Source organism: Eptesicus fuscus, chromosome 7 (genome assembly GCF_027574615.1).
Source record: "Eptesicus fuscus isolate TK198812 chromosome 7, DD_ASM_mEF_20220401, whole genome shotgun sequence".
In the NCBI taxonomy this organism is placed as follows: domain Eukaryota; kingdom Metazoa; phylum Chordata; class Mammalia; order Chiroptera; family Vespertilionidae; genus Eptesicus; species Eptesicus fuscus.
The window spans coordinates 83,746,730-83,771,716 of NC_072479.1; the positions used below are offsets into that span (position 1 = coordinate 83,746,730).

Sequence of the window (24,987 nt, forward strand, 5' to 3'; positions counted from 1 at the left end):
CAGAAGAATATGAGGAGTAGAAACAATTCCCCGCTGTTCCGTTCCCCTGCTCATTTGCCTGGAACAGAGCTGACTTTAAGGTGCTGTCATTAGTGGAAATGCAAACCGACTTTGTCAAACTGTTCTACAGAATGGCCGCTTGATGGCACTGTGGCCGGCAGGCAGAGCCCACCACCTCTTCAGATGCCTGTCAGTCACACTGGCTGTTCCAGAGAAGTCCTCGTCTCATAGCAACAAGACGGAAAATTGCTGAGCACCCAGAGGCAGCTGTAGATTAACCAATCAATCAGTGTGTTCAAAACACAAAGCATCTAAACATTGGAAAAATTCCAAAATAATTAATACCTTTTATAGACGTGAAGTCACTAGTCAAAATATTATTTTAAACCCACTTTACAAATGGTATCATTAAATAAACATCAACCATCGGACCATGAAACTGGCAGCTATTTCACCTACACTTACCAGGCTTCTCTCTTTCCTGCTCCTTTTATCATCTGACTCTGAGAATTCATGGACCTTTTCAAAGCAGTGTAATCTAGACTTTTCCTAAAAGTAAATGTTCGTATGCTCCTGGTAAGTAGGCAGTTAAATTAATTTTAGGTCCATTTCATTTCCTCAGACCCTCTTGAATTTTTTGAGCCCCCCCAATTTGGGCCATTTAAAACTTTGTGCTCAACTGAAAACTTCTAGTCAAAAGCTCTGTATTCTTTCTCAAAAGGAGTGTTTTTAAAAGTATGTGTTGCTTTAAAAACCCTGTCAACCCTATATAATTTGTAGAATGTATGATTTTTAGTTCTGGAGGAAAATGACCCCCACAAGTGCTGGGATCTGCAGGAAAATGACCCCCACAAGTGCTGAGCCGTGTGTAACTTAGATGGCTACCAAAGTAACTAACAGGTGGGGAGCGTATACAGGTGGAGAAGCTGGAAAAGGGACAATTGACTAAGTGACTCACGGGATGGAGCAGGATGGCGTGGATATCATCAAGCTTCTCAGACTGGCGGGCAATTGAAAACGTATGAATTGTTTATTTCTGCAATTCTCCATTCAGTATTTTCAGACTGTGGTTGACAAAGGGTAACTGAAACCTCGAAAAGTGAAAAACACGGCTGAGGGGGGACTACTGTATTGCTAAAGAAAGCCTCCAACTATATACCATTATAGGGGCAGGCATGAAATAACTGCAAAGAGTTCTGAAATATGATACCTACAACACTACATATTTAGATTCTAGCTCATTAAATAAACGTTTATTTTCAGTTGTTTAAAGTCTAATAATAGTCAAACCCAGGCATAAGTGAATATTTTAAATTTAATGTAATCCTTTACTACATAGGAAGCAGTTTCTCATAACTTGTATTTAGCTTACCAATTACTTATTCTAGGAAAGTTACCCCTTCATTTTTTTTTTTAGTTGATTCCAGAGAGAGGAGAGAGACAGAGGCAGAGAGAGACAGAGGCAGAAGGAGAGAGAGAGAGAGAGAGAGAGAGAGAGAGAGAGAAGAGAGAGAGAGAGAGAGGGAGAGAGAGAGAGAGGGAGAGGGAGAGAGAGGGAGAGAAGAGGTGAGAAACATTGATCAACTGCCTCCCCTAGGTGCCCTGACCAGGAATCGAACCCGCAACCTTTTGGTGTACGGGATGATGCTCCAACCAACTGAGCCACACCGGCAAGGGCATCCTCCCTCTTTTGCTAATAAATGAGGAAACAGGCTGAAAAATTAAATAAATCAGATAATAGATCCAAGACCAGTTTTCTGCCTAAATCTCACTCTTTTTACTATTTTATTCTTATATAGTCATAGTTCAGTATAGTGAAACAGACAATTTGAGATATCTCTGGTGAAGATATTTTATTTTTCATAAAAATATAATTGTACAATGCTCTTCAGAGAAAGAAATAATCCCTTCAATGCCCCCAAATACCATGTGGTTTAACAGTAATCTTCCTCTCCCATAAAACTAAATATGTAATTAACAATAAGCAACTGATTTATTGTGAAATATAGCATTTATGTTTCCCTTTATTTTAACTAAAGGCAAGTCCAGTTTAAACCTACACTTTTTTGTAATAAGCCAAATCAAGTCTATCATAACTCAAAGATGAGAAAAGAAAATGCTAAATGGTGAAGCTGATAAATACTGCCAATTAGCTGGTAAATTGTGATATGAATTTGCTGCAATAAGATAGATTCTGATTTAAATACAACAGAAATATTTTAGATAAAACAGGAAAAAAATTTAAGAACTTCAACCATATCCTAAAACTTGACCTGGTCAGACTTATTCTGTATTATATTCAGTCACCATATTATATGGCAGGTCTATGCTAAATTAATGACAGTTTATGACTGGTCTAAATATACAAACATATTTCCCCCCTTACCTTCCTTTCTGTGGGTAAAAAAGAAAAAGAGAACATCCCTCTGACTCGGAGAGCGAGGAGAACCGCACTGACCCAGAGGGACAGAGCTCACTGATCCTCACCCTCCGCTGTGCCCTCTCGGCCTGTCATTACAGGTACGTGAGAGGTGCTAGGTGGCAGTGTGCTGCTCCCTAACTGAAATGGGGGAAGAAATGCTCCAGCTGTTTTAATCAGTGACATTTATTGACATGCTTCAAGTGGCCAAAGCGTGCAGCGAGCACAATTCCCAAAGCAATCAAAATACTCCTTTTTAAAGCCAGGAACTTTCTCTTGGTTTTGATCTACTCCAAAATACCCAATCGATAGGTTTAGGAATAAACTCAAATAAACTGTAATTTACTTTCAACCCCAAATTATACATCTTCTACCTGACCTGAGGACAGAGTCACTGCTCTTGTAAAGGTACTGGGGCTAGGGGGAAGGGGGGATAGCTCAGATAAATGACCCTGTAATTTAAAATTGCAACCAGAGAAGAAATACTTCAAGCACAATGGAGACATTCCATTGAAGAGCCACATTCATTTTGGAATGTTTGCTTTGAAAACAACTCTTCTGGGTAATTCGAAAGGTACTAAACAAAGTAACTCAGAATAAGTACATCCTGCTTGGGTTGTTTTGCAAAATAAAAAATATACATTTGAGTAGACCAGATGGCAAAACAGACCCATTACAACCTGAACACTATATTTAAAACACTTAAATTCTGAAAGCCTGAATATTAACAATCCTTTATCTATATTTGTGATCCTAAAAAGACATTAAATACTCTTAAACCCCCCTGTCCACCAAAACATAGAAAGACCCAACAGTCTGGGCTAGTGGTATATCAGTAGTCGCACAGGACTGGATTAGAGATCTGAGTTTGCAACCTACGCACAAGAGATCTTTAGGAACTCAACTAAGGGGAGGCACTTTATTCAAATGCATAGCCTAAGAGAAAGGGGGTGGGGGAAGTACCTTGTTATCTGAAACTATGTGGTCTAGCTCATGTTCCTTCTCATAGAACATTTCATAACAAAACATATTTTGTTTGGAAGCCAAATATTTGCTTCATTAGAGCCAAGGACAATTATAATTTAGCAGCAATAGGGCACACAACTCTTGATTTAACTATGGGAAAGAAAAGAGAGAGACTCTCAATGGGGAAATCAAAAGATTCCTAGCCCAAACCGGTTTGGCTCAGTGGATAGAGCATTGGCCTGCAGACTGAAGGGTCCCAGGTTCTATTCCGGTCAAGGTCATGTACCTTGATTGTGGGCTCATCCCCAGTAGGGGGTGTGCAGGAGGCAGCTGATCGATGCTTCTCTCTCATTGATATTTCTAACTCTCTATCCCTCTCCCTTCCTCTCTGTAAAAAATCAATGAAATATATTTTTTAGAAAAAAGATTTCTAGGTCTATTTGAGTGTATCATAGTATGAGCTGGATTCCTTACCATCCCTCCATTTGATGGTCAGGGAGAAGTGAATGTCACTTTGATGGGAACTGGAAAGGACTACTCTGCCCTTGTGCACCTCCTAGTGTGGTGCTGTGCATAACTCTAGCTCCAGTGTTTCACTCCAGCGTGGAGGCATAGCCGGGCCTGAACCAGATGCACACCTACAGTGTGTTTCGTTCTGGCTCAGAACACATTCATAAGGAAACTCATGTCAAGGAACAAAGTAAGTGTTCTGGTTATGGCTACAGCCATTAGGTCTATCAGCAGTTTGTCCCTCATTTTGTTCCAGATCTCTTGAGGCAGAAACTCAATCTCAGCAGCTAATTTTAGTCTATTCTCTTGAGGAAAAATTTCCAAGTTAGTTGACTCCACAAGGAAATGTGTGTGAACATTCATTCCTGCCCTCCCCACATACACATAGAGACATACAATAGAAACACATACATATGTATACACCCTGGATTGTCAAGATGATGTATGCTGCTGAAATGCCTAAAAGGTTATTTCTGGTTTAAAAATAAAATTTGAATCATTATTCTCCCCGTATGGACTAGGCCCTAGCAAACTGTTATAAATACAGTTTGAGAAGACAGCAACAACAGTTTTAAACAGAGGCTGTCTTGAGGGCGTTCCTGATGGATGCTGTTAACATGTACATTATTTAGAACAGGCATATCATTATGGATTATAAAAATAGAAATGTATATATTGGTTAATACAGATTCACAGCTTATGCTGGAATGGCTCACAGGAGAAATCTTGGTTCATGCAGAAAATAGACGTTACTCAAGTACATATAAAGAAATAAAATTAGGTCCTTAAGGCTAAGAACTTAGTCATCAGCCCATTTGGTTTCTCTTTGCAGGGCAATAAAAAACATGAAAGGAGGTGACACCTAAACACACATACACATACAATTACATGGAAAGAATATAAATTAACCAATAAAGCAATGTGGAGTTAAGGTGCAAAAATACAATCTTTACCCATTTTTCTCTACTCCTGTGTTTTCAAGCATTGCAACATATTAAATGCCATGGGTGGCAATACCAACCAGAACGTTTGTAAATTTTTCTAAGTGTTAAAAGTTGAAGCAAAATCCTTTGAGATCCAGGATCACACATTTGGTAGAAACTGCAGATTTACAGAGATGACTGTGGAGCAGTAGGTAGTAAATGAAGCCAAGAAATACAATCTTGTCTATTCATCCTTCATAGGAATCAGGATATTGACTTCAATCACTGACTCAACATTTTATATGATGCTCACCCTGAAAAACAAATCAAAGTTACCAATGTAAGAATGGTTTTAAAGTCAATGAAATTTAGTTAATCTGTTTTAAAATGCATAAAAAAAACTTTTTAAAGTTTGGTATCTAGCCCTGGTCAGTGTGGCTCAGTTGGTTGGAGTGTCGTCTCATGCATTGGAAGGTCGTGGGTGCAGCTCCTGATCAGGCCATATGCTTGGGTTGCAAGTTTGATCCCTGGTTGGGGAGTGTGGAGCATAGGGGAGGCAACTGATCCATGTGTCTCTCTCACATCGATGTTTCTCTCTATATATTTCCCTTGCCCCCTCTCCAAAAAAATCAATTAAAAAATTTAAAGTTTGCTATCTACAGGAAGGCTATTTTAAAATACAGACTGAAGGAAAACAGAACTGACTTGCCTTTTTATTTCCTTAATTCAATTTAGATTAAGCAAACGTTACCTCATCTAATAAAAGTTAACAACATGCCAATACTTCAATTTTATAAAATTTTAAAAAAAATAAAATGTTTATGATATTTCCTAATACTATTTCAGGTACTCCAAAAGCAATCACAATGATGAAGAAATCAATGACATGACATCTTCATTCTAAAATCTGTACAGTCTCCTTAACAAATGGTGCTGGGACAACTGGATATTCACATGCAAAATAATTAATTTGGACCCCTACCTCATACCATATAGAAAAATTAACTCAAAATGGATCAATGACCTAAATGTAAAAGCTAAAACTAAAAAACTCTTAGAAAAAAACATGAGGGTCAATCTTCATGATCTTGGATTTGGCAATGGATTGTTAGATATGACATACAAGGCACGAACAATAAAAGAAAAATAGATAAAGTGGACTTCCTCCAAATTAAAATCTTTTGTGCACCAAGGAACACTATCAAGAAAAAGAAAACCTACAGAATGGGAGCAATATCTGAAAATCATATATTTGGTAAGAGAATCCAGAATACATAAAGAACTCTTACAACTGAACAACAAAATGAAAAAGAACTCAATTAAAAGATGGGCAAGGGACTTAAAGAGACATTTCTTCAAAGGAGATATACACATGGCCAACAAGCACATGAAGAGATGCTCAACATAATTAGTCTTTAGGGTAATGCAAATCCAAACCACAATCAGGCACCACTTCACACCCACTAGGAAGGCTATAGTTTTTAAAAATGGAAAATAAAGTGTTGAAAAGATGTAGAGAAATGGGAAGCTCCATATATTTCTGGTGGGAGTGTAAAATATTTCAGTCACTGTGGAAAACTGTGTGATTCCTGGAAAAGTTAAATATAGAATTGCCATATGTCCTAGCAATTCCACTTCTAGGTTTATACCCAAAAGAATTGAAAACAGTTACTTACACACTTGTACATACATGTTCATAGTAGCACTGTTCACAATAGCCAAGAGGTAGAAATAAAAATCCATAAATGAATGAATGGATAAACAAGTTGTGGTATCCATATACAAAGGGGTATTATACAGCCATAAAATGGAATGAAGTACCGGTATATGCTACAATGTGGATAACCTTGAAAACATTATGCTAAGTAAAAGAAGCCAGACACAAAAAGTCACATGCTGTAGGACCCATTTATATGAAATGTCCAGATTAGGTAAATCCATAGAGACACAAAGCAAATTCATAGCTGCCAGGGGCTGCAGGGAGAGGGTAATAGTAACTGCTGTAATGAGTTTAGGGTTTTCTTTTGGAGTGATGAAATGTTTTGTAACTAGATAGAGGTGGTGGTTGCACAACATTTTAAATGTAATAAATGCCTCTGAATTGTTACTTTTAAAATGTTAATTTTATGTTATGTGACTTTTGCCTTAATAAAAAAATTCTTTATCGTGATGGGCCACTATACAAGACTCAGCCTGGACTAGGTGAGGACCTGGCACATACACCTCTACTATCTCTTCACCTATAAAATAAAAAGTGTAACACCTTCACATAATTATTGGAGGAAATACTTAAGATGCTTAATTTAAGTGAAAATACTTTATAAATTGTAATGCAAAATACAAATAAATGTATTATTATTAACAATAGCTAGAATGGTATACTCCCATTTATGGAGTAGGTCAACTTAATAAAAAAATATTTCCATAAATTTATCAGTTGCACTTTATAGACCCATGTAAAATGCATTTCAGTATTTATAATCTAATCATTTTAATTGCTTATTAGTATAATAGAGGTCTGGTGCACGAAATTCATGCACGGGGGTGGAGGGGGGGGGTCCCCTCAGCCCAATCTTCACCCTCTCCAATCTGGGATCCCTTGAGGGATGTCCAACTGCCGGTTTAGGCCCGATCCCAGGGATCGGACCTAAACCGGCAGTTGGGACATCCCTCTCACAATCTGGGAATGCTGGCTCCTAACTGCTCACCTGCCTGCCTGCCTGATTGCCTCTAACTGCCTCTGCCTGCCATCCTGATCGCCCCTAACTGCTCGCCCTGCCGGCCTGGTTGCCCCCAACTGCCCCCCACTCGCCGGCCTGGTTGCCCCTTACTGCCTCCCCGCCACTGGCCTGGTTGCCCCTCACTGCCTCCCTCCCACTGGCCTGGTTGCCCCTTACTGTCCCCCGCTGCTGGCCTGGTTGCCCCTCACTGCTCCCCCTGCTGGCCTGGTTGCCCCACGCAGTCAGCTGTTCAGTCGTTTGGTCGCCCCTCACTGCCCACCCTTGCCGGCCTGGTTGCCCCACACAGCCTGCTGTTCAGTTGTTTGGTCATCCCTCACTAAACCCCTGCCGGCTTGTCGCCCCACGCAGTCTGCTGTTCGGTTGTTACTGTGAGGGTGTCCTGACCAATTTGCATATTACCCTTTTATTAGTATAGATTATAAACATCAACATTTTATTTATTTAAAGATAAATACAGAGGGAAAAAAGTCATACAGAGGCAAGTGGTCAATAGAAATCCTACCTTAAGACCCTCCTTTACTTACATAGAAACTCTCCAGGTATTGTACTCACAGGAATTGGTGTTAGCGTCTGTTTTCCCAGCCTTCATGTGCCTGCTTGAGTTCTGCTGAGATTTGCTCTGCTCTTCTCCAGTCAGTAGGGCCTTTATTTCAGAAGGGATTTTTCCTTGGTCCATTGCCATGCACCACTGCTTGTACTGAAATATGTGAAATATATTTAAGTAAAATTTTACCGGTCAGAGTTCAGGAACCACTGGTAGAAATGCTAAGAACTCCCATGTCAACAAGTCAAATTGGCTGCTGGGAATTCCATCCTTCATTGTACTTCCTATTTCCAACCTAGGACATGGATGAGGCCTACCATCTTTCACAAGAGGGTGAAAAACTGCTGCTGAATCTTCTGATGACATACTGGAGTATTGCTTAGATTAAAAAGGCCCCTCTGGTTAAAAGACTGTCTCCTCACAGTGCGCTACCAATTAGAATTCACTTCTTTTGGCTAATGATCACATTATTTCTTCTACTCCTAAAATAAATACTTTTGTAATTCCTTTCTCTCTTTCATAAACATTCACTAAACATCTACTTTCTTTTTTATAATATATTTTTATTGATTTCAGAGAGGGAGAGGGAGAGAGAGAGAGAGAAACATCAATAATGAGAGAGAATCATTGATTGGCTGCCTCGTGCACGCCCCCAACTGGGGACGGAGCCCACAATCCAGGCATGTGCCCTTGACCAGTATTGAACCCGGGATCCTTCAGTCCACAGGCCGACGCTCTATCCACTGAGCCAAACCAGCTAGGGCATCTACTTTCTACCAGAGTGCCGGAGTGTGTACTAGGAATTAGGGTATACAAAGATTAAATACTCCAAAGACTATGCCTTCAAGTGGCTTACATTACAGAAGGTGAGAAATAATTATAGCATAAGTCAAATTCAATATACTGAAAAAGAAATTACTGAATAGTGTATATCTGAACTCTCTTTATGCCCCAACCTTATTTTCATACCTTCTAAAAAGTGGAGGTAGCCTGTCATAGTTTTGTAATGACCATGGTACTATTCTCTCTCTCTTCTCCAACCTGTCACCTCCTCCCTTGAGCTCACAGTAATGGGGTTTCTATTCTCTTTTACATTTCTACAACCACCACCCAAAATCTGAATGAATAAATGAAAGAATGAAACATGCCAAATAAATAAATGTTTAAACAAATGGTATCCTACTATTCATATTGTAGCATATTGTTATATTGCTTTTTCTACTTAGCAATATATTGTAAATGTTTTTCTATATCAATAAACATATAGGTGTACTATGATTTTTACTGGATGCAAAGTAGTCCAATATATGAATGTACTATCATTTACTTAACCAACCCCTTATTATTGTACATTTGGGTTATTTTCCATTATTTTTCTATCATAAACAATCCCTCAATGAAATAGTCATGTACATTCCACTCCTACTAGTAGTGTATGAAAATGCTTATTTGCCCACATCCTGAATGACCAATAAATATGCTTTCCCATGTCTGTCAAATGGATCGATAGGTGAAAACTGGTTTCTTCATGTTTTAATGTTTTGACTGTGAAGCTTAGGTTGATTTTTTCCATGCATTTATTGACAGACTTTCTTACCATTTCCAGTTCCTCTCTGAGGGCACATATGGCTCTTTCCCGACTGGATACCAATTCTTCCAAATACTGATACCTCAGTTTCTTTCTGGCCCGGCATTCTCTTGCACTCTGCCGGCTCCTCTCAAGTTTTGCCTTCAAGTCAATTTTGGCTGGCTTCCGACCACGTTTGCCAGGCTTCTTTACTTTGCCTCCAATCACCTTCAGCAAGAGAGAGAAGTAATTTTTTTTTGTCTTAGTTCTGTGTCTAGGAAAGTGACTATGGCTGTATACTAGCATGGAAAATATTTATAAATAATAAATGAAGAATGGAACTCAAAAAGCATAATCCCATCAAATGATTTATGAGGCTTTGCTTCATAATTTGTTTTCCTGGTACCTTTGATACCATGAATTTGAGAGAAGAAATAATATAAGTTTTCATTATTTCTTCAATAATAAACTTCAAATAGCTTAACAATAAACTTTATAAGCCATGTGTAACTGGATAATAAAAACTAAAAGATTGCCAAATTTTTATTGACTTGATAAAATAATAAGTTAAAAAAATCAATATTCAAAATTGTAAGTTCAGTATGACCTCAAAGAAGAAAGGATGTTATTAACAAAAGGTCAACGAACATTTCTCTGATGGTTATGATTGTAAACAGCTTTTTCTCACCTGTATTATTGATTTTTAAATGTTTACAATTAGAAAAACAAAATGTGTATGTAAAATTATGCATATATAAAAACAAATAGGTATCCTAAGCAATTTGACAATAAATTCCCTCTTCAAATGTGTTGAGCTCAAAGGAACACACAGGCAGTCCCTGAAATCCTCAGGATACTTCTCTTCTGCCTTTATTTATTATTATTTTTTAAAATAATTATTTATTGTTTTAAGTATTACATATGTCCCCTTTTTCCCCCCTGGACCCTCTCCGGCCTGCCCCCTCCCCCCAGGCCTTCAGCACCCTACTGTCTGTGTCCATGGATTATTATGCACATATGCATACAAGGCGTCTCTCCTGCCTTTAGAAGCCTATAATTATAGTAAAATCTCCTAAATTGTCTCAGGAGATTTCTACCTGATATTCATTTACCTGCATAGGCACAATTTTTTGGTGACTAGCAAAGTAACTTAATCTCTTTCATTATTTAGCTTTGGAACCTCCCCACGTTCTTATACAAGATGTAATCATGAGGATGATGACGTTTTACATACATGAGCCTGAACTTACACATCAAATAACTTTTTTTTTTAAAGAAGTCCTTTGAAGCAGGGTGGGGGTGGGGGGAGGAGGATACCTTTATTCCAATGAATAAGCTTGTTTGGAAAGTGCTTCAGGAGCCAATTTCTGACAAGCCACAATGCAATATGCCTTTAGAGGCTATGTTATTTTAGAGCAATAGATTTTTCTTTAAATTCCCAAACAACTGGATTATCTACTTTGTTTATCTGACGAGGTTCTGAATGATGTCCGGTTCTTTCTGAAAGTTACCCTCAGAGAATAAAAAGTACACTGAAAGGAATATTGTGGAAGCTTTAAAGGACATTCTAAGAGAAGATGCAAATCAAACACTGGCAGATCATTAGAATACCTGTAGAAACCTTCCCAGGTAACAAAACTCAAAAGGATTTGTTTGAAATCACTATTAATATCATATACTAACAATGCCCTATAAAAATCAGATCATTACTAAGTATAATGGTTGGATCAAGAAAACCACACTTTAAATATGGATCAGCCACATTTACCAGACCCTGTATCATAACATTATGGTTAGCCACTGCATCTAGCATTTTATAGGATGGCTCTGAAATGAAATTGAAGGGGGGGGAAAGTCTTTCATTTCCACCACCATCTTGAAAGCTAGCTACTTCAGTACTACTCCCAAATTAGTTTCAACTTTTCAAAAACTGGTCTTTTAAAGCTATTCTATTCTGCATTATCATGTCTTTGTTCCAATATAATAATATATGTCTCAGGAAATTTTCCCTCAGGGCCAAATATTTGATTAGCAATTCCAGGATGACTAGTTGATCCAAATATTACCCTGGGCTAAATTATGCTTATCAACTGCACAATTTTAATAAAGTATTTTGAAATCGCCTTACATTAAAACAAAGTGTACTTGCTTTGCTACAGCTTTTAAAAAGCAATATATTTACAGCAGAAACTCTTGTCTATAGAGAAATAAATGGTAATCACATCTATTCTTTATGTTGTAAAATGAGTCATCACACAACACTATCTATATTGCTGATTTTAATTAATGCAGGAGTGGCTGCTTTGAGAAGCCAACAAGAGAACACAGAGTACTTCACAGATTTCATTGATTTTTGAAACACACCTAGCACAGTCATAAAAATCAAACAAAAGTTATAACCCTTTGTTTAGTTTTCATGGTAGCAAAATATTTAAATTGGAACTATTTTATTCCCTTTTTTATTAGAAAGGCAGAGTAAATTAACCCAGGGTTCCTGTATTTTATATCACCTCCTGTAAAATTACATTTTAAGTCACATAACACCACCTCTCTAGCTTAACTTTCCTCAGGAACAAATCAAATTTTTGGCTTATGGTGCAAGCTAAAATCTCATCAGTGTACAGTTTTCAAGAGTCAAGTATATCACAGAATTATTGTAAATTTTAAGTATAATAATGTGCGACAGCACTTTGTAAAGGAAAGGTTATTATACAAAGGTAGGTTACTATACTAGTTGCCAACTACAGTAGTTAACGAAACTTTATATATTTCATAAGCCATAAAGATGGCAGGACGAATAGGGGAAGTTAATTAGAAACTAGGAACCAGAAACTAAAACTGAAATCAACCTCACAAATTCCTTAAATATCCCTGGGCCAAAAATCATTCTTACCTATGTTTTATAAAATTTTCACAAACTCAGTGATAACCACATTGTCCCCTTGCTCTCTCCTATTTCTTCTGTGAGGAAGCTTTTTTCCTCATCTGTATTTTTTATGATTTTTGAATGTTTCTAATTTATGTGTTCAAAAAGCCTGGGAATTAAGAAAAAATGACTGGATTCAGCCAAGAGAGAGTTCCTCATAATTCTAAATTTAACCATTATAGAAAAAGAGAATCGTTTGCAAAGGCCTGAGCGTAGAGGGCACAGGCTTCCCAGTCAACAGGTTTAACTTCCGCAGAAAGAGGGGGCATGACTGTAGCTGCATGCTCTTTAGAGGCTTATGAAAAGAGGAGTCTCCAGGGTCCAGATTAAATCCTGTTTCAAATGGGCTTGAATCACTTTAGGCACAAGAACAACATAAATTGAGGGCTAAATCGGGGTGTGCAGAGAGGGAGCACTCACAGTGGACAAGGCCTTGACTTAGGCACTCTACATGTTCTCTCATATTACTTCACACCACTTCAGGTGAGGTAAACCCTACGATCCTCATCTTTTTCAGGGAAAGAGGAACAATTAACTCATTTATTCAACAACCATTTATTGAACACCCACTATGCCCCCAAACACTGTAAAACTCTAGGAATATTAATATAAGATAGGGTTCTTACTTTTAATGTATTTAGACTCGTGAAACACAGCAGACAGAAAAATATAACATTATAAAGGGCAGGATATTAATTTTATCTACAGGAATGCTGGTAGTGGACACACACACACATATGCATAGCGATCTCTTTATTTCATAGATGACAAATTTTTTTTTATGATGACAAAATTTTAGCTCAGAGATTTTCAATGTCAGAGAAGGGGCTAGACCCAAGTCCTCTGATTTGCATTATAGCAACTTGTCATAAGATAACTCACTGTCATCAAGCATGACTATTCTCCCTAGGTTCCTAGGTAATACTCTTTAACTTGAACATATAATTCCCCAAAAAGGCTCTACCTAAAACTGACAGGTGTTAAATACACACTGCTAAATTAATGCTATGTAGTCATTCATTTAATCCAGCTCACTGTGGCATTAGGCACTTGGGAAGGCAGTGGTGAGGTTAACAAACCTGTTCATTTTATGCTTCCTTGAAATTTTTGTTGTGACTCTCCACACCCACCCACTGAAGTCATGCCAATTTATTACTTTATAAAATCTCCTCCTCTTTATTCCTACCACCTACATTAGGCAGGGCCCTCAGGGATTATTACAATAGGTTCCCAATGGGTCTCCCTCTTATCCTCCTTTTCCTTCCCCCTTCCCTAGTTAATCCATCTTGCAAAGAGCTGCCAAACTTCTTTTCAGCTTATTATGATCATATTTTTAATTTAGTGTATTTTGGTGTGTTTTTCTTCATTGTAAAAGAATAACACCTGATCATTACAGGGAGGATGAACTTTAATGGCCCTTTGGCCATGTCACTCTCAAGCTCAAGAGAAGACCTTTGGCTCAGCACCGCTTACTAGGTCACCACATCCAGTATATGAGTTTCCTGTGGCTGCTGTAACCATTACCACAAACTTGGTGGCTTAAAACAACTTTAATGTCCCTTTACAGAAAATTTGCCAATTCCTGCTCTAGCTTGTGACAAAATACTTATTTGCCAGTGCAACAAGCTTTAGAACAGGATATTCCCTTTTCCCGATTTTATGCAGGACTCCTATTCTTCCTTACAGATTCATTCCTACTGTGTGAACCATGGCTGACATACCCAAACAATTAGGCATCCCTTCTAGTGCCCCCCAAAACCACTTTGCCTCTACTGCCCTCATTTCTTACTTCACTATATTGTAATTATTTTCCTATGTGTCTGCCTTGCCCACTGAAATGTAAGCTCCTAAGAATAGTTATGAACTCTTATTGACCTTTGTATCTCTACTGTCTAGCATAGCGGCCTGTACATATTCAGTGTCCAACAAATGTCTGATAATTAACAAATAAATAAACTTTTCTGAGAAGAAAGAGCAAAACATTATTTAAACTTTGGTTTGTGTAGTATTAAAATTACCCCTTAGGGTTAAACTATCTGTAGAGGCAACCTGGTTAAAATGTGCATGTAACCTAGATCGAAAAGGCAGGCACATTAAAATATTAATATCTACTGTCAGGTATTTATTTAGTAGATGAGCTGGCTCTTCTGTCTTAGTCTTGTGGAAAGTATTGATGGAGTAGAAAAACAGAAAAGGCAGAAAATGTCTGAGCATGTGGTGCTGCCCAACGAGGGTAGCTCCAACTGTAAAGGAAGGCTAAGGGGCCAATGGTGGGGGACTTCAGGGGCCAAAGCTCAGGTCTGGGAATGTCAAAGAGATTTTTTTGACCAACTTAAAAATTTTTGCAAGAAACAGCACTACTCACAACAACTGAATGGAACGAAAGAACCTGTCTTCTAACCTAAGGAAGGTGTAAGAAACCTCACTTTCAGGTAACTGCGGGTCCGGCAGGTGGAAAGGAAGTATGGAGGAGAACAGTAGCCCACAGAAACATATTGTGAGCAGCAGCTGGCCACCCTCTCAGCAGTACCTCGACTGGAACTTGATGCCCTACATTGTCAGGCTGGGCAATAAAGTATGGTGGTCTTTTATCAATTTACTAGAGGCCCGATGCACGAAGATTCGTGCAAGAATGGGCCTTCCTTCCCCTGGCTGCTGGCACCACCCTTCCGCTCCGGCCTGGAGCCGCCTTTCTGCCTCCCTGCCTTCCCACGCTGCCCAGAGGCCCCGAGCTGCTGGGGTGGTGTGAAACACCTGCGTCCTGCCCCACCCCCGGCCACTTGGCACCTGTGTATGCAAATTAACCCACCATCTTTGTTGAGTTAATTTGCATACTCACTCCTGATTGGCTGGTGGATGTCACAAAGGTATGGTCAATTAGCATGTTACTCTTTTATTAGGTAGATAGTCTGCAGCAAGAACATATCTGGTCTAGGATATTTCAATTTACTCATTCATTCATTCATTCATTCAATAAACATAAAAGTCAAATATAAAACAAGAACCTTCTGTCTATGATCAAAGCCTCTGAAAAGATCACATTTCAATTTTCTTTGTAACTGAATGGAGCAGGTCAGGGAGAAAAGGCTTTCATAAAAACAAGCACTTCTTTGTAGAGGTGGACATGCAGGTGGGCTCAGGAGACTACCTTTCTCACATAATCTAACAGTTTAGGGCAGCAGTCGCCAACCTTTCAGACCTCACAGACCACTGGTTGGCAACCGCTGCTCCAAAGATTTCCTTAAACCAGCGGTTGCCAACCTTTCAGACCTCACGGACCACCGGTGGTCTGAGGACCACCGGTTAGTGACCGCTGGTTTAGGGCACAGTTTAAGTTCATTTCATGTCCCATCCCATTGCCCCTATCCCATTTGGGGGCATAGTTAGGAGCAAAGTGCAGGAGTAAACAGAGCCGCAAAAGTTACACAACAGTATGCACTTAAGAATTAGTAAAATGTGCCCTCGCTGGTTTGGCTCAGTGGATAGAGCGTGGACCTGGGGACTGAAGGGTCCCGGGTTCAATTTTGGTCAAGGGTTGCGGGCTCGATCCCCAATAGTGGGTGTGTACAAGGCAGCAGATCAATGATTCTATTGTTGATGTTTCTATCTCTCTCTCCCGCTCTGAAATCAATAAAAATATATTTAAAAAAATAATTAGTAAAAGGAGCATGTTAGGTGCCTACTACACTATGCTGAGGACCAAGGAAGTCACTGCGAGGTAATACAATAATGGTAACATTTTTTGAGTGCCTACTATGTGTTATAGACTCTGTACTCGAGGCATTATTTCTAATCCTCAACAAAGCCTGTGAAGAAGGTATTGACCACTTAACGGGTGGAATGTAAGTTCAGAAAAATTAAAATAACTTAGCCAAGATTTATTCCTTCCCAACTAACCTAGTAGAGATCTACTCAGTATTTGAACTCTGCTACTTAGCACTTTCCCAAGCCCTCAGTTTTAGATATCCAATATAGCTCTTGCTTTATTTTTCCTATTTGTTATCATCTGCATACTCTGGCTGGTTGGCTCAATGAAACACATTAATAAAGCCCAGGTACATTAGGGCATTCTCTGTAATGCCACTCTGTTCCAATTCAATTCAATCACTATTGACAACCAGTACTCTATGCCGTATTAGGCACAATCCTAGACACTTGGGAGGCAAAGCTGCACCCACATTCAGATTTGTCCTGCTCTTACTCCAGGAGGCAGAATGTGGAGAGCTCTTGGCAAACTCATTTATCACCACTGGTGAAAACAACTCAGGATACAGAATCTTTATAAAGGGAGGACCTCCCATTATCATCAACTGTTTCTTGACCTGCTCATTCAAATACTGCCTTTCTATCATTGCTGCTCCTGCTCATTCATCCTCTTCCTGTTGCCCTGGCCTAGCTGTCAGTGTTGTCATCCTTTGTGCTCTCACCAGCACAGCTCCCACACTTCCAAGCCCCAATCCTCACCTTCCCTTCAGGGAACAATGGAACCTGAGACTCCATCACCCATACATAATGTGAGGAAGAAGTGTGTTATGTGTGTATGGATGTTTGTATGTACTAGGAAGATAACACAATTTTGCAGGACTGCAACAGAGAAAGGCAGGACTGGGAGCTGCCAAAGCCTTGTTATTTAAGGGTTGTTTCACACTGTCTGACTGCGGAAAGCAGCCCAGTCTTTCTGTACATGACACTTAAATATTACTCACCCAGACCTATGACATGTAGTCAAAGTGAAAGTAGTGTATTCACAGAGACACTATTCATCCATTGACATCTGAAATGGAATTTGTTCTCCACACTCATTAAAGATTTAAGAAACTGCTGGTTTCTAAATTCTTTCATAAAAACAATGAATTGGTAAAGAATGAAAACCCAATTTATTTTGTGTACCTGGAACCCTGTAGGAAGTAAGTTATGAATAGTCTACCCCCGAAATTTAATTTCACTCTCCTGGGCAAAACAATAAAATTTTATACCCCCTAATAGTTTGCTTGTTTTAGAAATAACTCCTAGGTGACTTTATAGGTAAGTAAAATAACTCAAAATCTTAAGCATTTTTCTTGGACTTCTTTGAGATTATTGAAGACTTTGAGAAAGTTATTAAATGTTTCAAAGGTATGAAAAGGAAACAACTGAAAATTATGTAGACTATTCTGTGAGAGTCTCAAATTTAAAAAAAAAATTAAAGAACAATATGTTATTTTGGCATTCTTAAACAGCCATAACATGATTTTTCTGGGAAAGATAATGGATACAGTATATGGATTTAATTTCAAAATTAATAGTGAAGAGCAAGCTAGCAAAAGCATTTTGGAAAAGTTATTTTCTGATTTTTCTGGAACGTTTAGAACTCCCCCTTTCTGTCTGGGAAATACCACTTCCTATTAGGTGGGGCTTACTACTTCACAAGCAGACCGTTTCTCTAGGTGAGTCCCAATTCCAGAGTCCTGTGTTGGGCTTTCCCTTCTATCACTTTTCTCAGAGCCTTCTGCAGGAACAGGAAGAGGAGATAATGTAGAACAACACAAGCAGTACAGAGAAGCTGGAAATCTTTTCAATCTCTCTGACTGATAGGTGAAACCAAAACTGGACAGCAGCAAAATGTTACTGGTTACCTGGGAGGGGAAAAGGGCACCCAAACAAAGAAAAAGGCCACCTCCAGCATCATGCTGAAGAGTGTAGAAAGTAAGACCTCTGGATAGCAGAGGGAAGGAGCAAGTCCCACTTCAAAAACTGGCAAATTCTGGAAGTCAGATGATCAATAAGCTGACCATCCCTATCTCCATGAAATAAAACTGATCAACACTAATGTGGGATAGACATAAAGACAAAAAGGTTATACACATGAGTGACCAACCATGAACACTGCTCTTATAATCATAAGGATAATGGATTTGGAGAGAGAAAGGGGGGTACGATGGGTTATTAAGATAGATTTAACAAGAAAGAATTCACTACGTTTCTTCGAGAAGGCTTTCCAGAGGAGGTTAGCTTCCAGACTCTGGACGAATAGCAACAGGAGCTTAGCAAAGTGTTCCAACCAACCACAGGAAAATAGCTCGGAGGGGGAGTGAACTGATTATATGAATGGGGCATTGAGTCAGGGCGCAGGAGAGAAGAAAGGGGAACAGTCAAGGGAAATAGGGCTGGTTCAGGGTGTCCTAGTTAAGATCTCCAAACTAGAGAAAGGCTGGGCGGGGGCAAGGGAAGGCAGAAAGGGAAAGCAAAGTAATTCCTTCACTTATCTCGGTAGGCAAGTCAAGGACTAGGGTTGGCACTACCTGGAAAAGCTGACAAACAGGCTTGCCCTGAGAGTGAACATGTCCCAGAGGAGAGGGCCCTTTTGGGAACAACGCGGCCCGCAGTTCCCTGAATTCCTGGGCGGGTACCCGGGGGTACTAACTGAAGGCGCGGGGATACCTAAGGCAGGTGTTTCTTGGGTGTTGGCATGGGCTACAGAGCTAAGGCTCAGCGGCGGGACCCGCACTTAGCGACAAGCAGGCGGCGGCGGCGGCGGCGGCAGCTGCGCGTGCAAACCACCGGACTTACCTTACTGTCATCCATCTCGGCAGGCAGGCCAGCCTGGCCAGGCGCTCCCTCCCCCTGCCCTCCCAGCTCCGCCGGCCGGGCCCGGCCCGGCCCCCGCCCCGGGGGAAGAAGGGGATATGGTTCTGACTGCCTCCTCTCGCCTAACAGTTCGCTTCCCTGATGCCACAGTCACGGGGATGAGGGACCAGTTCAGGAATGGCAGAGCGGACCCTGGAGGCGGCCCAAAACGCCTCCCTTCGCCGCCACCGCCCCCTCCGCCCCCTCCATGACAGTCTGGGTGTGTTTACAGACGCCCTGGAGAGCTGCCGGGACACTAGGGTGGGCGGGAGAGAGGCACGCGGAATGGCCCCTCCGGCCGCCGTAGCCCCGCGGTGTTCTGGGGATTGTAGTCTCCCTTACCCCAGTCTGTACGCGGCAGACTAGGAAGGAAACTACAATGTCCACAGGGCCTCCGCCAAGCGTCTGTTTTCCTCCGGCTGCGAGCGTTGCGGGGGCGGGGCCAGGCGGGAGGCCCTAACTGCGTTTCCCACAGTCGCTCCTTGGGAGGTTTGGGCCTGGGGCTCCCAGCGGCTTGGGCGCCTGGAGGAAGGAGTCTGGGGCCCCGCGGAGGCAGCCCCGAGGTGGGGACCCCCAGGACCCCCGGAAGGTTTCTTATGGAAAAGGCGCAGCTGCTTCGGGAAACAATTTGGCGGTTCCTTCCGATATTAGACAGAGTCGCCATATGGCCGGCAATTCCCCGAGAAAGGGGAACACGTGTCCGCAGGAAAACTTGCACACGACTGTTCTGTCCTAGAAACTTTATTCATAATAGTCAGAAAGTGGAAGCAAACCAAGGATCCTTCAGTGGGTGAATGAACATGGCCAATTGCAGTGTGTTGTTAGGAATATTACCAGACCATAAAGAGGGATGAAGTGCTGATACGCGCTACAAGGTGGAGAAGCCTGGAAAACATGCAACATGAAAGAAGCCAGACAAGAGAGCCACATGGTGTAGATTTCATTTATAAAGAAATGTCCAGAATAGGTAAGTTTAAAGAAACAGGAAGTTGAGTGGTTGGCGGGGGCAAGCGTTGGGGAACAACAGGGAGGGAGGGGAGCTGGGATGGGGGAGTGATGGTTAATGGACACTGGGTTTCTTTTTGAGGTGATGAAATGTCCTCAGATTGATTTGGTGACGGCTGCACAGCCCTGTGAATATATTGAAACCCACTTATATATATTTTAAAATGAGTAAATTTCATGGTGTGTGCATTATATCTCAATAAAGCCATTTAAAAAAAATGAGTGTCATTGTGCCCTCCTGGTTTAATAAAGTCCGTGAGCTCGTTGTTGTATTAGCCTATATCAGGCCATTGAGGACTTGAGAAAGGTTGTGTGTGCATTAATGTTGTTCTGGAGAGCCCTTTGATTCCTTCCACACTCTTCCAAGATTCAATGGAGATAGAGTTCCCAGATTCAGCAGTAAGTATACAGGACAGTCACTTACAGTTGGATTTTCAGGTAAATACCTTTTGTAGTATAAGTATGTCCCATGCAATATTTGAGACACATTCTTACGAAAAAAAAAAAAGTATTTGTTCTTCGTCTGAAAATGAAAATTAACTGGGCGTCTTCTGTTTTATTTGGCAACTCCAAATTGAGTAAGAGTACTAATAGGCAAGTTGAGTCATCTCTGTCTGACCTGTACAGCCCTTCAAAGGTTCTAAGAAGAAGGTAACCTCTTCCAAGTAAATGCAGCCTGGGCAGGTCATGAGGTTGGTAATGGGTCTGGCATGCTAGGGTAGTGACTGTTGGGCCCAGACCTGGCGGTCTGAGAGTTGCCTAGCTACATCCTTTCTGAGGATCAAGGGGGCAAAACTCTGTGTTAGTGCAGGCTCTCTTCCTCTTCCTCACCTAATACCCCTTGTGTTCAACACCTCCAAGAGTCCCTTTCCACCCCCGAGCCTCCTCATCCTGTGCCCAGCCTGCCCTCAGTTTGCCTCCTCGGTATGCCTTTGCTGCTGTTAAGCCCTGTTCTTCAAGGTGGAATTGGGTTAGTTCTCTGCCACTCTTTCTTCCCATGACAAAAATGCACCCACATGGATGGACCTGGAGAGCATTATGCTCAGTGAAGTAAGTCAGAAAGACAAGTACAGTACCATATGATTTCACTCATACGTGGAATCTAATGAACAAAAATAAACTAACCAATAAAATAGAAACAGACTCATAGAGAACAGACTGACAGCTGTTGGGGGGATGGTGGTGAAAAAGGAAGGGATTAAACCAAAACAAAACACACACACACACACACACACAAATAACCCTCAATAGACACAGACAACAGTATGGTGATTAACAGAGGCAAAGGGGGTTGAGGAGAGGTAGAAGAGGGCATTGGGGGAATAAATGGTGATGGAAGAAGATTGGACTTGGTGTGGTGAACACACAATACAATATACAGATGATGCATTATAGAATTGTACCCCTGAAACCTATAACATTTGATTAACCAATGTCACCCCAAGAAATTCAATAAAAAAGAAAAATGCACCCAGCCCTTTGTAATGGAACTTACCTACCCATGCTTGGCTGGGTGTGAGCAGCTCACAGACCCAATTGCCAGCCCCTCGGGAAGGAGGACTAAGATTGTTTGAACCACGTAGTGGGAATCTATAAACTTGCAGGGGCAGCATGTATACCAGCTTCAGGAGAGTGGTTTTCTCTAGGGTGAGAGGGGGACTGAGATTCGAAGGGTCCTGGGTGGTTGGCTATATGTTTAACTTTTAAAGAGATGAAGCAAATATGTTAAATCTGTTAGTTGGGATGTATGTTGTGTTATCCTCTTTGTATTTCTGTACATATGAAATATTACACAATTAAAATTTAAAAATATAAACACTTTAGAAAGTGTGGAAATACTTTATTTTTAAAAATATTAATTTATAAAAATAAACTTAATCACATCATAAAAGAAGACATTGTAAGTGGAAGAAAATCTTATGAAAAAGTATTGTGTAGTCATATGTTCAACATTTGCAGAGAAATTCCCAGGATTGGTAACAAATTGGTGAGGAAGAACAAGAATGAATATTAACTTCCATAAGTATAAACCCTCAAGAACTTTACAATCCAGGAAGGAGAAATTCACACACACAGGAGACTGTGAATAATCACTAAACAAGGCACCTGATGAAAAGTAATACAGATCAAGTTTAATATCTCTGTGTTAAGTGGGTAGGGAGAGCCAAGCATCAGACTGATCGCTAGAAAAGGAAAAGTGAACACAGCAAATGAATTTTCTTTAAGGAGTGGGAAGAAGTTTGGAAGAAAAATATGCTCTCCGACGCCCAGGCATACTTTATATTCATGGTTTTTAATCTTTTCCCCCTATATCGCCTTCTCAAAAAGAGCCTCCAAGGCATGCAATCCCTTTTAAAAATGCATATTTTCTCCTCCCCCCACTTTTCCCTCCCCAGCATACACACAGACACATTTCATGCACTCTCAGAAACCCCACACAGAGGCACTGTTGGCCTAGGATGCATCAGGCTGCTGCTGCTGCTGCTGCTGTGGAGTTTCTTGTAGTGAATTCCTAAGCAGCATGGCACACACCCACGCCCACTAGCTCTGCATGCCTTCCATGCCCTCATCCCTCTCTCTCTCTTGTTCGTCTTACCACTAGGCTAAAAGAGCACAGGTGTCTAAACAGAGCCAAGATGATCATGTTACTCCCTAGGCCACATGGGCCCGCTTGGCACATGCCTCTGGGGAAACATCAGAGAAAAAGGAAGCTCATTAAAATAGTTTCTTAGGCTCCAGCTGGTTTTCCATTAAATTTGACACATGAGAGTCTATGAATTTAAAAATTATCTAGCCCTTTCCAAACTTTCATTGGAAATGAAAGTTGCTTGACTCAGTTCTGGCGTGGAGATTTTTTTCCCCATCTCCAATTTAGAAATAGAAATAATTAAGAACAAAGCCTGCCAAGAAAGAAACAAAGGTGGCCATGAACTCTACCATGGTAACTTCTGACCCACCTTAACTTTCCATATATTTGAGAAAGAAGGTATCCCAGAGCCATCCTAGAAGTGACCAGCTGTTACTTTGTGTCCCCTCTTTTCAAAGAGTCGATCATCTATAGCTGAGTAATAAAAATTTAAAAATCAGCATGGTTGTACAGGGAATTTGTGGATAGTTCAAATTTTGACACAGAAAATGAGAAAAGAAAAGAGGAAAACTATTCATAGAAAAAAACAAACCGCTGATTGAAGAGAGGTAGGGGGTGGCATGAGATTAAGTGAGGAGGGTAAAGGGAACAAAAATTAACCTTACGGAAACCACAAACAAGGGGAACAGAACAATATTCTACATTCAGGAATGCCATGGCTACGTTGATATGTAAATCTGGCACTCAGAACAACAGAGTATTATTGCTGCTGATATGGTAATCTTGAGAGGTACTGAGGAAAAGTGGGTGGGTCATGTGAAATTCATGAAATGCTTGAGGTGAGCTCACTGCTGAAGTATTAGTCACGTCTTGCTTCGTGTGTGGTTTTTCTCCAATTTATTGTATAGATAAGTATTCCTCTGTACTTTCTGTTCCCGAAGAGTTTAGTTTCTTTTCATGAGGCTTTAAAATATTTCATCTCAAAAGTTCGTTTCTGTTCTAAAGGCATTTTGCAAAATGCCTCCCCTCCTTTGGCCTACTCAGACAAATATGCCTGCATTTGCATACAGCACAGTACCTATTTACTCTGCATTGGCCAGAAAGTTCAGAGGCAAGAGCCTAAAGGAACATTTTCAGACTGAGCACATAATTCAGCCTCCAGCTTGTCAGCAGGAGCAAAATAAATAAATAATTCCAAGAGGGACTGAAACAGTCTGTTGAGAAGGAAGGAAAAAGAGACACAATCAGCATAAAAATAAGGAAGAGAAAATGGAGCTCCAGAAACCACAAAACCTTCCAGGTTCAGAGTTTGCCTTACCTCTTCCCCTTCACCAATATACCGAAACCTTCTTAAACTCAACAACTTTTCTTAATATTGTCCCAACTACCATCCCCAGTTAAAATACTGCTGTTATTCCCAAGCCATGTATTTTACTTCACCCAGTAGGAAAGAATAAAGTGTGCCCTTATTTGAGGAACTAATAGGACATTTACTTATTTGGTCTGTAAGCAACTGCTTAAAATTGAACTACCCTTTTGTAAGAGATGGCTTACTAAGCACCACTATCAGTCATTTACACTTTAGTATGAATGTGCTCCCCCCCTTTCATTTGTTACCTAATAATTAGTTTAATAGGGGGTTTAGGTGTAGAAGAAGAAAATTCTATGACTTTAAAGGATAGGTGTTATAAAAAGGGGATAGATTTGGGTAGATATGTTTGCTGTAGTGGGACTTTGAGCATTTAAAGAGAAGCAAGTCAACACTGGATACCTGTAGGGTTGGAGTCAGGGGAGATAGGAGGGAGATGAAGAAACAAGTGACCAGGTACCTTCTTTCACAATTCTCCTGAGGATTTACTCAATAGAGACACATTAAACAAGCACATCTTATTCTACTGACTCAGACCTAAAGAAGTTTAAACTTACCATGGTACATGTCATAGAGTAAGTAAAACACACACACACACACACACACACACACACACACACACACACACACACACAACAGCCTGCATTTATTGCACAGAAAACTTTTTATAAAAGCAGCTTTCTTTCATCAAAGTTCACTTTTGAGGTTGTTTCCATGTAAGATCTGGTAAACCAGAACTGTTTGCTGAATGAAAATCTGACAGGGCTCCTCTTCCAGAGCTTGCCTTTTTAAGAAGCAAAAGCCTGGAATCCTAGGTTATCCAG

The 24,987-nt window shown here is 40.4% G+C and overlaps 1 protein-coding gene across 1 annotated transcript; it reads right to left on the minus strand.

Moving 5' to 3' along the window:
• Nucleotides 1-1,838: 1,838 nt before the first annotated feature.
• On the minus strand, nt 1,839-19,419 carry CREBL2 (cAMP responsive element binding protein like 2). The gene is made up of 4 exons (XM_008140422.3): nt 19,146-19,419; nt 9,701-9,898; nt 8,112-8,256; nt 1,839-5,132 (listed from the first exon to the last, which is right to left on the minus strand). The coding sequence occupies exons 1-4, from the start codon at nt 19,158-19,160 to the stop codon at nt 5,128-5,130; spliced, it is 363 nt and encodes a 120-aa protein (XP_008138644.1). The 5' UTR covers nt 19,161-19,419; the 3' UTR covers nt 1,839-5,127.
• Nucleotides 19,420-24,987: the final 5,568 nt, after the last annotated feature.